The sequence below is a fragment of the Falco naumanni genome, chromosome 5 (genome assembly GCF_017639655.2).
Source record: "Falco naumanni isolate bFalNau1 chromosome 5, bFalNau1.pat, whole genome shotgun sequence".
Classification (NCBI taxonomy): Eukaryota; Metazoa; Chordata; class Aves; order Falconiformes; family Falconidae; genus Falco; species Falco naumanni.
The window spans coordinates 36,024,803-36,038,594 of NC_054058.1; the positions used below are offsets into that span (position 1 = coordinate 36,024,803).

The 13,792-nt window shown below is 40.2% G+C and overlaps 1 protein-coding gene across 7 annotated transcripts in view; it reads left to right on the forward strand.

Annotated features, from left to right (window-relative positions):
• Positions 1–13,792, forward strand: part of TNRC6B (trinucleotide repeat containing adaptor 6B) — a 60,262-nt gene that overhangs the window by 32,375 nt on the left and 14,095 nt on the right. For 3 of the 7 annotated variants that reach the window (XM_040595781.1, XM_040595785.1, XM_040595787.1), the window contains 10 exons: positions 487–582; positions 799–976; positions 1,381–1,515; positions 1,718–1,894; positions 4,125–4,232; positions 6,612–6,758; positions 7,018–7,113; positions 10,067–10,387; positions 10,778–10,848; positions 12,714–12,853. In XM_040595781.1, coding sequence (XP_040451715.1) covers positions 487–582; positions 799–976; positions 1,381–1,515; positions 1,718–1,894; positions 4,125–4,232; positions 6,612–6,758; positions 7,018–7,113; positions 10,067–10,387; positions 10,778–10,848; positions 12,714–12,853 — 1,469 coding nt within the window. The remainder of the gene's footprint in view (positions 1–486; positions 583–798; positions 977–1,380; positions 1,516–1,717; positions 1,895–4,124; positions 4,233–6,611; positions 6,759–7,017; positions 7,114–10,066; positions 10,388–10,777; positions 10,849–12,713; positions 12,854–13,792) is intronic. The other 4 variants (XM_040595786.1, XM_040595788.1, XM_040595782.1 and 1 more) reach the window with 3 other exon arrangements.

Below are 13,792 nucleotides of genomic sequence, written 5' to 3' on the forward strand. Positions count from 1 at the left end.
GAAAGAGTTTTCTTTTGATGCTTGTTCTAATTCTGTTCTGTTCTACTGTTCCTGTATTATTTTTGTCTAAGTATTCCCTGTTTGTTATACAGGAAAATACAGCCCTGTTAGAGGGCAGCAGTTAAACTAAGCAGGACTTTGTAATTATTGTGAATGTTGCAGTGGTTTAGTAATGATTCTAAGCAATGTCTTTGTGCAGAAGCAGTTGTTTGTTGATTTTTAATGAAGTTTTCTTTAGATGTTAGTCATAGTGACAGTAATAAAGCGGGTACTAATAACAGTGTTGCATGATGTTACATTAGAAACAAATGAAGGTTATGGTATTCTTCTGATGTTTTCATTGTCACATTTTATTTTAAGTGTGTGGAATGAGAAACAGTTTACCTAAGTTCTGAGCAAGTATTTGTTAGTGAGTAGCTCTTGGCAATTCTGTTTTACTTGAGGAGCTCTGTATTTTCACTTTTCCCACCCCCACTTATTTTGTAGGCATGTCAGCTCCTCCTCCAGCAGCAGCAGCAGCAGCAGCTGTTACAGAGCCAGAGGAAGTTATCTCAAGCTGTGCGACAGCAGCAGGAGCAACAGGTGTGGCACTGTTTCTGTCAGTCATATAAAGTGTGCTGGGAAAATGCAACCTGCAGCGAAAATGGTGCTGGTTTTAATAATGTCATCTGCCCTCTTCAGATTGCACTTTTCAGAGAGCAAGGACCTTTGGTCCTCTTTCAAGTCCACTGTTCGTTCATGTTTACTGGAATTCTGTATTACAGTATAGGATATATAATCCCAGTTTTTTTCTTGCAGATTGCTCGTATGGTGAGTGCCCTTCAGCAGCAGCAGCAGCAGAGGCAGCCTGGCATGAAGCATTCACCATCCCACCCTGTTGGGCCTAAGCCACATTTAGACAGCATGGTACCCAATCCTTTGAATGTGGGTCTCTCAGATTTACAGACCAAAGGGCAAATACCTGGATACGGTTCAGGTAAGTGCTTTGTGGAAAGAAGTTTGGTGCATTGTCTGTAGTTACATATTAATATGGTAATTACATTTACGATATTAGCCAGTTACGTCTGGGTCCAGAAATGAGTAATTTATTTATAAGCATTAGAGCAAAGGTTAGGACAAGTGTCAACTCTTGATCAATTATTTTTCGTTAACATGGGAAGAAGAGAAACCTAATAGCAAAGTGTATCTTGGTGGCACACTGACCTAGCAAGCTTATCTGGAAGTTGTTTCTTGAACATGTAATTTGCTTCTGTTGATATTTTTTCTTTTGTCTTTTTTTTTTTTTTTTTACCTTTCTTACGAACACACTGACTCCCTGTTCAAAGATACTTAAACCAAAAAGCGCAAATGACAGTGTAGATTTGTTTGTTTGTTTCACAGGCTTTGGCTCAGGTGGCATGGATTATGGCATGGTGGGAGGGAAAGAGGCTGGAACAGAATCCCGCTTTAAGCAATGGACTATGATGGAAGGGCTGCCCTCTGTGGCTTCACAAGATGCCAATATGCACAAAAATGGTGAGAAGGGGACTGGCTATTTCGGGAATGCCCTTGCAGTATCATCTTGCCAGAAGTGAAATAGCTCAGATGAAACTATGCTTGAACTTAGTGAATGTCTAACCTCACCATTATGCATCTTAAATATTTTTTGTTTTGGTATACCATACTCATAAAGATCCCAACCTTTCCTGGGTGTAAATGTATGTTTTTAATGCTTCAGGTGCAATAGTGCCCCCTGGAAAGGCTCGCGGAGGATCGCCCTACAACCAGTTTGACATAATTCAGGGCGACCCACTAGGTGGCCATGCCGGCCCTGCTGGTGATAGTTGGTTACCTGCCAAATCTCCACCAACGAACAAGATTGGAAGCAAATCCAGCAACGCCAGCTGGCCTCCAGGTATTACATAAGGGTAGGGGTTAGTCCTAGCTTTAGATTAGATACGCTGGGACCTTTCCTCATCATACTACTTAAATAACCACTCTAAGGAAAATATTTGCTTGACCTCTCTCAGTTTTTAAATTTCTTCCACATTAAATCAGAACATAAGTGTTGAATTTCCAGTAACAAAATGGCTGGGCAAAGTATGAACTGACTGCTGAATTTCCTGAATGGAATTTGGGTTTTCTTAGATGAATTCTTAGGTTCTGTAGTTTGGTGACTTTACGCTCAGAAATTTTCATGAGAACACTTGTTCACAGAATACACAATACCAGCTTCCTCCTCTTGTATTGATTCCTTATTTGAGTTTGTGTTAGGCTGACAAATTCTGATTGATAGTGTAGAATCAGAAAGCAGATGATGTGAAAGCTTGTTTTTTGTGATGGTAGGAACAGGATTTTGTTATGTTTTATATTTTATGTAGCATGAACTTTTCTCCTGGCAGTTGTTCACAAATACGAAGATCCATTGTGTACCACAAGGTTTCTTTTGCCAGCAGTATTGGTGCATTATGTATACAATGTGTCTGCTATGCTATTGTGGCTCACCTTTGCTCATGTCATGTAAAGGATAGAAGAGTTGCCATGTTTCAGTACTACTCAGCAATCTTGTAGCTTGATTAGAAGTCTCTTGCTTTTTGGATTATGGGCAGTAGCACATCCTTTAAGTCTTCTAGATTGTTCACTGGCAGAATTTTATCTTTTCTCTAGAAAACTCAAGTATCTAGGAAACGCACATAATTTTCTGTATAAACCGTTCATTAAACAGTGGTGTCCTTGAAGTTGCATGGATTAATCACCAGTGCTGTTCAGCAAATAGCGGATGCTGTGATATTTCACACACACACATATACCCTGCTTGGAAGACTCCCACATTCCAGGAAAACATTACTACTGCAAATCCTCTGCTGTGTATCCCCTCAAGCACATAAAAGTAAAGGTGCAGGTACATCTCTTGGGTAAACGAGTAGCACAAACCTTGCATCAGAAAGTCTAGGAATCTCGGTGACAGGTACAACTTCAAAAACCTTTTCAGAAACCTACAAAAAGTAAAGTTTTTTATGTGGGAACCCCTCAATGTCTTAACTCTGGCAAGAAGATATTTTCTGATGAGCTAAGAGAGTTAAAGAATTAGTTATCTCAAGAACATCTGCACACCGACAACATTTCACACCACTGACTGCTCTCTGTAGAGGTGTATTTGTCTGGTTGTTAATTACTGAGCTTCTTGGGTTGGAGTTACGTTCATAATGCCAGAACCCCCATAATGTAATTTTTTTTCTCAGGACCTCTCATAGACTCATTGTTGCTGAACTTGTTTCTTTAGTCACCATTCCCCTGTATAATACTGAGAAGCACAGTGCTGCTTGGAATGTTAGGAGAGGGATGTGAGTATCTGCTCTGGCATGTTTCTGGGTTTTGCAGCCCACCACTGGCTCTGGCAAGATTCTTGTTACCAGAAGGCTGTTAAAAAGTGAGAAGCTGAACAGCTTACTCTTTGCACCTCGTTGATACCTTAGAACTTCCTTAGTGATACCTGCAGTCCCACTGTCAGTGATAAGTAAGATTTTGGTTGTTGCTGGCTGCCTCACCACCGTGAGAGGATAACTGGAGTTCACAAATCCTGAACATAATCTCTCTACTGAGATCATCAGTACCCTCCATGATTTCTTGTGTAAATGAGTAGCCCATGACTGTGACTACAGATGTCATGTAACAGTTGACGGGTTTTAACATGTGGCTTTTATGCAACTGTTGGTGTATTGCTAGCCTTCTCTTAGGAGGCTAAGAGACATATACTGGGACAAGTATTCCTGTCCCATAACCATCAGCCACTTAAGCTGTTTCATAACCTCTCTAACTTAGTGGCTTCCTTAAGAAGGAAATCTTGGCTGAAATCGTGATCCACCTTATCAACATCCCTGATGAAGAATAAAGACCCGAAATTATTTTACACCGTATTCTTTTTTCTCTGCAAGCTTGTAGGTGTGACTACCACTGTCAATTCCTGGCGTGGAGATACAATTTTTCTTCCTAGTATTGCACAATAAGCTGTTAAATGAAAATGAGTTTACAAGAGAAAGCCTCTTGAAATAGGTGCATTTTTCCTTTGAATGAATACAGTGGTCACTCAGCATTCGCCCTGACTACACCTTTCACATTTTCCTCCTAAATGCCATCTGCTGCAGAAATTCTGCCGTTCAAGAGAGCAGTATTGTTCAGCACAAAGATAAATGAAGTGGTGCCCAATCAAACTGATATCACAACTGGAGGCGAGAGCAAGTTTTGCTGCATTGGTGAGAACTATCTCTTTTGGTTATGTCACACAGACTTGTGTACCTAGGTAATACTAGACTGTAATTTTCTTGTTCAGGAGCAGTTCAGTCATACACTCCAGGCAGACTGACCAGGATGTGTCAGGGTTTTCCTAATAATCCTATGTTTTGAACTTTTTGGGAGGACCTTTCAAATATCAATGGAGAAATGCACTTCATGTTTTCTTTACTGTTTAGAAATAAAGTGCATGCCTGTAGGGAGAGTTGGAGATTGTGCATGAGAATAACTGTCAGTACCAAAGGATAGTTTGGGAATTTGTCAGTATGCTGAAGTTCAAGAAAATTCTTCTCCAGGCCAGGACTGTATTGATGAGTGAGTATGTTTATATACAGTACGCCTAATCTTTGGAGCATTGTTTAAATAATGCTGGACTTTTTTGATGTGCGCTTACTGTGCACTTAATTTTGATTCTTACCAATTCACAGAAATCTTTACAAAGGCAAGACTTGTACTTGACTTTTTTTTTTTGCAAACAAGTTTTAATTTCGAGTTCCAAACCTGTGTTCATGGATTCTTCATCTCAGAACGGAGAAGATCTTTTGACTAGACCCAAGAACTGCATTGCTTGTTCTTTAAGCGTAAGATGGTCCTGTTTGTCAGAGGATTGCAGTAGTTTGGCAGTAGCTGAGCAGATTCCATCCTTGACACAATGCTGGTTGCTCGTACTTTAGAAATACTGATACCTAGTATCCTAGATTATTTTATTGAGTTACTAAAGATTGGGAGATGTGACTGAGGCTTACAAAAATCACAAAGGTGGTGGACAAGATAAGCACAGAATTGTAATTCTATGAATCCTGTAGCACAGGAACGATAGTGCAAATGCTGGCCTTAAGAGGATATAAACTTCAAATAGGTGAGAGCTTGTTTATTTTCCATCAGGATTGGTGAACTGGAATGTTGTTGCTTTTAGAGCTTCTGGAGACAGATGGTATTAGCCATTTGAAACAGTGATTGGATAAACTGATGGAAAAACAGTTTCACAAACAGGTGCTAGCAGATAGGGGGCATTTCTGACATCCTAGATAGAAAGAACATGGATGCTGGGAGAGTATGAGGGCAGTAGCTACAGATAGTGGCCAGGTTTGTGTTTTGTCCCAAAATGGTGTAATGAGGGCTAGATGAACACAGTTCTGACCCAGTGGGGCATTCTTAGGTCTTGTTTGAGATTCTCCTGCCAGTGCGTTATCACAAACTAATACTGCCCTTGCTGTGCCAGTTGTTTGAACCAGCAGTATCATATTTTCTTCTGTACTTGTCTGTGAAAGTCATACTCTTGGCTATGCATCTTCATTGTAAGTGACTGAAATGAGCACTTACATGCCAGATTCATCCTGCATGGTTTCATTCCAGAGAGCGTATCCTGGATCTTACTTTTAATCGTGCCTTTTTAATTACATTCAAATATTCTGTCATTACTTATTTCAGAACTTCAGGTTGGGAAAAAAGTATCACTCCATATCCTCAACTTGTATCTGCAAGGGATGAGTCTGCCACCTCGGCATTCTTTTCTCCTTTACGCAAACTGTCACATAGTATCTGAAGCTTCTTTATTTGTTTTTGTGTTTGGCAGTTTTACTTTCTCATCACTGCTTCCAAAATTGTGACTGTAGTGTTTTATTCATTGAACATCTGCTCAGAGAAGGAGCCAAGTTACTGATCTTTCTTACAGTAACTGGAGTTTTTGTATGTTCATACTTTCTATAACTCATCCTCTTGTCTTAAAAACCTGGCATGCCTGGAGCTGTAGTTGAATGGAAACTGAAGCATGATAAGTGTATTCTGTTTCATTGTGAAGCATGAAGAATGTCAATAAATATATATATATATTGCTTTTACTACTAGATATCTCGCCTTATAATTACCTCAGTATTGTAAGTGTGTGTGTACCTACAGTGTAAAGTGTCAGATGTTGTGTTTACAAACTCTTAAGGTAGGTAGCCTTTCCTTGAGAAAGGCTTCTGCACACACACAGTATGTGTGCAGGGTCTAATCTTATAATATAAAATACAATCTTACAGATCTTAAAAAATATATATTATATTAAGGAATGGTAAAACTATTGAGTGTCAGCTGAATGTAGTAAGGCAGGAACAGTCAAAGGAATACCCTATGCACTTGTGCTTTTTTGGGATGTAGATTTGTATTAAGGTGCTAGAGCTAGTGTCATGGGAGGAAATGTGAAGTAATTTTAATTTTAAAAGTTTATATTCCCCCCCCAAGCCCTGGGGAACAGCGTAGAAGACAGTTATTTACCCTCCTAAAATATCTTCCAACAATTCCTTCAGTAATTGGCATTTCCCTGTTTGCATCTAATGCTTTCTTCCCTCCTGTCCCAGAGTTCCAACCAGGAGTGCCATGGAAAGGTATACAAAACATTGACCCTGAATCTGACCCCTATGTGACCCCTGGAAGTGTGCTGGGGGGGACAGCCACATCTCCCATTGTAGATACTGACCACCAACTTCTGCGGGACAACACCACAGGTAAAAACAGTAAACAAAACGGGTATGTGTTTATTTAAGTAGTTCTGTTATTTGAGAATATTCTGATGTTCCTGTCGTATCAGGGTAATAGTCTATTGCATTTGACTAAGAAGGAACCTGTGTGCCTTTGCACCGTGGCTGTGTATCACGTGGAAGTTTGGCATGGGTGTATGATCATGGCTCTCTCTTGAGGTTTAACAGTGTTACAGAAATGCTGTGAAATCGGCCTGCTCTTTCTCTCTCCTTGTCTGTTTGATAGGGTCTAATTCTTCCCTCAACACCTCGCTGCCTTCACCTGGTGCCTGGCCCTACAGTGCCTCTGACAATTCCTTCACCAACGTTCATAGCACTTCAGGTACGCGGCTCCAAAACAAAATTTTAACTGGGAAAAGCATTTTCCACTGAGTCCCTAGTTCCTCACTCTTACTCTACTTTTAATATTTAGCCTTCCAGTAATTTCTGAGGAAGTCAAAATGTAAGTGGCTGATCAGATAGTTTTCCTCCTGGTGATAGAACACACTTTAGAACTAGAGTAAGATGCTCTGCCCTTCCTTCCACCCCGGTACAGAATTCTGTTACCTGTTGCAGTTTAACCCCAGGTGGTAACTTGGCACCACGCAGCCGCTCACTGCTTCCCCCTGGTGGAATGTGGTGGGATGGGCGGGAGAATCAGAAGAGTAAAAGCGAGAAAACTCGTGGGTTGAGATAAAAGTCAATTTAATAAGCAAAAGCTGCACATGCAAGCAAGGCAAAACAAGGAATTAATTCACTACATCCCGTCGACAGGCGGGAAAGCAGGGCTCCATCAGGTGTAACGGTTACTTGAGACGACAAACAGGGTTACTCCCAACATCCACCCACCACCTCCTTCCCCCAGCTTTATAGGAGTATGACATCATATGGTATGGAATATCCCTTTGGTCAGCTGGGGTCAGCTGTCTCAGCTGTGTCCTCTCCCAGCTTTTTGTGCATGCCCCTCCTACTTGTTTGCAGAATGGTGTGAGAAGCAGAAAAGGCTGTGATGCTGTGTAAGCACTGCTCAGCAATAACAAAAACATCCATGTATTACCAGCACTGTTTTCAGTGCAAATCCAAAACATAGCCTCATAGTAGCTGCTGTGAAGAAAATTAACTCTATCCCAGCCAAAACCAGTACGTTATGTAAGCTAAAGGGTAGCAGTGAGCAGCAGATTCAAAAGGGGGGAAAAAAAAACACAAACCACACATCCACAAAGGTGTTGGGGAACTGTAATTTTTTTAAACATGCCTGCTTTTGTATGTCTGAGTTAAGGTGAGTGGGTTTATTCATTTTAACTTTAGAAATTGGAGTGCTGTGAAGGGAACATTTTTGCCTCACCTTTTATAGCACTCAGTTCCCTGAAACCTGGAGAGAGAGAGGGCTTAAGTCCTCTGGCTTTTAATGGTTGGCCTGTAAATAGTAAATTAGATATCTGCCTCAGATCCTTGGTAAGTAGTTCTTCAAAGTTTTCTTGTGAAAAATGGTTTCTGCACACACTTCTGAGTAGGGTTCTGGAAATACTTGCTCCAGACAAACCATTTGGATTTTGAACTTCTTACAAGTGCCAGAGTTTTCTCTCGGAGACATCATTGTCTTGACAACTACTTAAAACTGAAGAATTGTGTGTAAATAGCAGAAGTGGTGAATATAGCTGAGAACTACATCTGGTCCAAACTGGGGTTTGCATTTTAGTAAATAAAAGCTGTGTTTATATGTTATCTCAACATCTTAACAAAATGTGTTGAAAATCCTATTTAGTCCTCAAGAAGAACTTGAAGCAGTGTTACTGCTGCCAGTTTGTGGGGTGACTTAGGTTCGAAGCAGTACGTGTGTATGCATCATTCCAGTGACGTAAGATTTCTCTTTCATAGCCTGGGGAAGGGGGTGGCATATATCAGCTTTTTACCTTTGCTAATTTTTTGTCTAGCACATAAAAAGACCCAAGAGATTTAAAAATAATGGAAGTCATTGTTGAATTACGGAAACTATACCACTGCCTGGCACACATACCATCTTCTGATCATGTTGTTAAACAGTGTTTTACAGCCAGGAAGTAGGTCACCTGAATGAGGGATTTAAAATTCACACATCTGTAAAACAGGCTACTCAGGTTTTTAAGTACTTTCATATACTTTCATAGGTTAGTTTTGAAACCTACTTGCTGTTGAGACTTACTCTCATGGAAATACAGTGATCCGACTGTAAAATGAAGCATGCTTTCACTTTATGGTCTTGATTCCCAAATGTATTGTTTTGTGACCCCCTGGCATGTTGTAAACCTGAAGTTTTACCCTTTGTTTCAAGTAAGTAATTTACTACCTTTTGTTAGTGAATAGAGCTTAATACATAAATTTGCACACACGCATACGTGTTCTGATTAAGATAATTCATGACACAAGTGCCTTTTCCCCCAGATTACCCTGTCTATGTTTGCTAGTTCTCATTACAGAACAAGAAGACAGAAATTACTTGAGCAGTTTTGACATTTGGTTTGGTTTTTGGCTGGGTGATAAATGTCCCTTGGTGTCAGAAGGTGTAGGAGAATTTGAGGTCTGCCTTCTTAGGGAAAACTGGTTTAGGAAAAGCCCCCAGGTATTCGTGACCATGGTGATGTTTTTGGGAGTGTGTTCGTTTTTCTCGTTTATCGTGCTTATTTAATAAAGGGTTCTTGAAAAGTGTTAGAGATAGCCGCTGTTGGCTTTCTCCTAATAGGCGTTTGGTAATGCTTTCTAGTAAAAAAATGAATATGCATTATCAAAACCATTTAAAAGTCTAGCTGTTGTGCAGCTAAATGGCTTTCTTTATGTCTTACTGTTGGATCAACTCTGTATGAAATTTGTGATTCATGAGAAAGCTTTGAGTCTTATAGCGGGACATCTTTAGGAGGTAGCATGAGCTTGGTAGACCAAGAGTGTTAAACACTCATTTCAGTTCTCTGCAAGTTTTTGTCCTGAAAAAGGTTCAGTTTCATTAAAGGTCGGTAGTGCCCAAATTTGTAAGACATTCTCAGGTTCTCAAATTAAATGTATTAATGAACATACTGTGACCAGTTATTATCATAAGTGATGTAGAGATATTATTTTTTTTGTCAGCATATATAAAATAAGCAAAGATTGACTTAAGTGAGTATGGCTTTTTGTTGGTGTGGTAAATTAACTGTTGTATGGTTCCTTGCTTTGTGCTTGTCTCGGATGTAAGTGCAGTCAAAGGGTTTACAGCGATAGTACAGTTAAAGGTTACTAGAATCTCACAAGTTTCTCTAATATGTACAATTTATTTATTCTTCTAGCAAAATTCAGTGATTACAAATCAACATGGTCCCCAGATCCCATAGGACACAATCCCACTCATCTCTCCAACAAGATGTGGAAAAACCATATTTCCTCAAGGAACACTACAGGGCTGCCCCGCCCGCCTCCTGGCCTGACCAACCCCAAACCATCATCTCCATGGAACAGCGCAGCACCCCGATCGGTCAGGGGCTGGGGGGCACAGGACTCAAGGCTTGCCTCTGGTGAGAAGAATCAACTGATAGCACCATTGATCAGACCTGAGGAGTGTGCATTTTACAGCACTAATGGTTTGGAGGAAAGAAAGTTGCAGTTGTCTGGTAAAAGGAAAAAAAAAAAAAGTTCCTTCTTGAAATGGAAGTTTGCTGTCGGTCATTGAGGTGGGGGTGGGGGGTGGAATCTCAGGTCCTGCTGCAGGGAATGAGTGAAGGGGGCTGAGAGCTGCCGAGGGAATACCTGTCGGGGGCCTTTCAAAGCTAGATGCTTTCTGTGGGTGGGAAGCTCCTTGAAGATAAACTGTTGTAAAAAGTGAATCTTGAAGTGAAATGTGAGGAAAGATGTGGTTTTGTTTTCAGGACTGAAGATTAGGTTTTCCTGTGTTAGCAGGGCTGTTAATGCTGAATTTGTCTGAATTGAAAGACCTGACTGTAACAAAAAATGGTTTTCTTCATATCAAATCTGTATTGATTGCTCTGTCTTACAATTTGCAGCATCTACTTGGAGCGATGGTGGCTCAGTTCGTCCTAGCTACTGGTTGGTTCTTCACAATCTCACTCCACAGGTATTTTCTGTTGTTTCTGGGAACTTGTTTGCTTTACCAAGATACAGATATGTGGATCCTTCAGTTGTTTCTCTTTGTGTAAAATCTAACAAAATCAGATTTGTCAGCATATGTAAGATGTCTTTCTACTAAATTGGGCTGCAGTCTGGTTTCTCTATTGTAATATCTTCAGATAACTTCAAGATGTTCAGTTTTTGCTACATGACCATCATAACCTTTCATTAACTACAGTTTCAAAAAAAATTACTGGAGCAGGAAGATTTTTCTTAAAGTGACGATAAGTTGCATGACCATAATGTGGAATGGTTTATAGCTGTTGAAAAGACTGTTCTTTCGGATATTGTCAATAAGAAAGCTGGTGTAACTGCCAGTTTTCACTTTGGTGTTTCCATAGTGAAACCACAGAATGTTTCCAGCACTCCTGCCAAAACCAGTCTAGCTAGGTTGTTTCTGCAAGTATTCTCAAGAGCTTGCTTCCATTCAAAATGAATTCTGTGGACATCCTGGTTTCAGCAATCCCAGTTAGTCTGTATTCAGGGTTTAGGAGAAGCCTATATGACTATCAGCAGCATCCTGAGGTCTAGACAGAATCCTGTTCAGCAGGATAATTTATCATGCTTCTACTACAATCTGGGAAAATATCAGTGTCAGAGGAAAAACTTAGGTCTCCTTCAGATCGCCTAAATTGGCAAACTATGCTCTTTTCATAGAAAAGACTGTTTTCCTTGATGTGAAGGAAACAGGAGTGGTATGATGAGGAGGCACAGTTCTAAGTCTCCCTCATGCAAGGTAGTTTAGTACTGCTTTAGGAATCATTTAATGGAAGAAGAATATATTTTGGAGGGATTAAGTTAATAGAAAAGAGAAAGAAGCAGATTATAGTTGTCTCTTCCATAACAAATATGCTATTCATTGTGGTTTAGTACACTAGAGAAAAGGAAGCGTAAAGGTTAAGGTGCATTCAGGGACACTATTTTCATTTCAGGCTTCTCTATTTTAACTTCAACCATATTTGTACACACATGCAACTTCCTTTTCCCTCATTTGAGGTCGTATTATATAATGGAGGAGGGGAAGGGAGAAGGAAGACAGTAGCACTTCCTTAAGTATCTGCACATATGGATCCCATTCATGTGTGCATGTTCCCATGGCATACTGGGAACAGAATCTGTCTGTACAGAACACCTTGGAGAACAGCGGTTACTGGAGGTAAGTAATAAGCTGTTACTGCTGCAGAAGGAATGTAGGCAACAACTGCTGTGAAAACATTGTTCAGGAGGAATGAATGCTGCTGAGTTTGGCAGAAAGATCACTGACTATTTCTGTGACTTACTGTTTCATAAACCACAAAGACAACAAGGCACCAAAACAAATTTTTTTAAAACCCTCATTGTAGAGGTGATATTTCCAGTTTTGCTAAGAACTTCTAAATACTGGTTGGTCTGAATTCTACCGATATCAAAGTGCTGGAGACTTAAGACATTCTGGTTCCTTTGGTATGAATCCTGATGGCTAAAGACATTGAGAACTGCGAGTTCCATGTAATTACTGGAAAACCTGCCAACATAAGGATGGGTACCATGTAAGAAACTCAAGAAGATGCGGAAAACTTAACTCGAGCTACACGTGAGCGGGAAAGATAAGTTAGATTTGATAAAGCAAAGTCATTGTAGTTGTGAGAAGTCAAGGGATACGAATTCTGTTTGAAAATTAAATTCTGTCACTTTTGCTTACTTCCTACTGCTTTCACCTGTTTTCCTGTCTGAGAGCAGATTATCTTTTAATTACCGAGTCAAAGTTAGGATTGGAGTACATTTGGATAAATAGTTACAAACACCTGTTTCATCCTGGCTGTTCTTCCTCAGATTGATGGGTCAACCTTGAGGACGATCTGCATGCAGCATGGCCCACTGCTGACATTCCATCTGAACCTGACCCAGGGCACCGCCCTTATCCGATATAACACCAAACAGGAGGCGGCCAAGGCCCAGACTGCACTGCACATGTAAGCAGTCCCTGCATCCGTTCTTTATTACTGCTTTAGTCATGAACACAAAACGTCTGTCCCGTGCTATGCTTTGGAAACTCATTTCAGGTGTCGTGGTTAGAATTCAATCTTCCGTTCATCAGCAGAGGAAGGAAAGAAACAAAGATGCCTTCTGTTTGTGTTACTTTTAATTGCTGGCACAAACTGCCACATACAGAACAAAAAAGGTGCAAATAGGATGGAATCGTGGCCGGTATGCACCCTACTGTAAAATATTGGGTATTTTTTAAAAGCTTGTAAATTGTTTCAGGTGAAAATTGTTCTTATGTGTGTAACACAGATGGGTGGACATTTGCTCTAGTTTTAAGATGCACCTGAAATAGCTTGCTTGAAAATCTGCAGATCTTGTGTTTCCTTTCCTTAAGCTTTTTGGAACTGACTGTGGCTGTGGTGTATTTTGAAACTGTGAGAGGTTTTGAGACAAAAATCTTGGGGGGAGAGATGTAAGCCCTTAAACTGAATGAAAACTTTTGAACTATGCTAATCGTATCCAGAATATCACAGGCTTTTAAACTGTTCTTCCTCTGTTTTGTTTGAAAGGTGGCATATGTGCATTTACCATTTAGCTACATGTTACTTCTCTTTTTACTGCTCTTGATGTTAATGTTCAGGACCTTAGTTTAAATTTATAAGGTTTTGTTGCAGACATAACAACTGAATGTTGGGGAGAGAGGGTTGGTTAGTTTGGGGTGGGGGTCCTCCCCTTATGAAATGGAAGTTTTTGTGCTTTTGAGTTTCATTGTTCAGAACAGCTGAAGTTTTCTGTGCTCCTTCCATTGCACAAGCTACTGCTTACTTTGGTTTGGGCAACTAATAGTGTTTTTCCATGCCTTCTGAATCACTTGCCCTTACTTTCTGGATGTAATGATTGTTGGTTTTTTTCTTCCATGTGTCTCA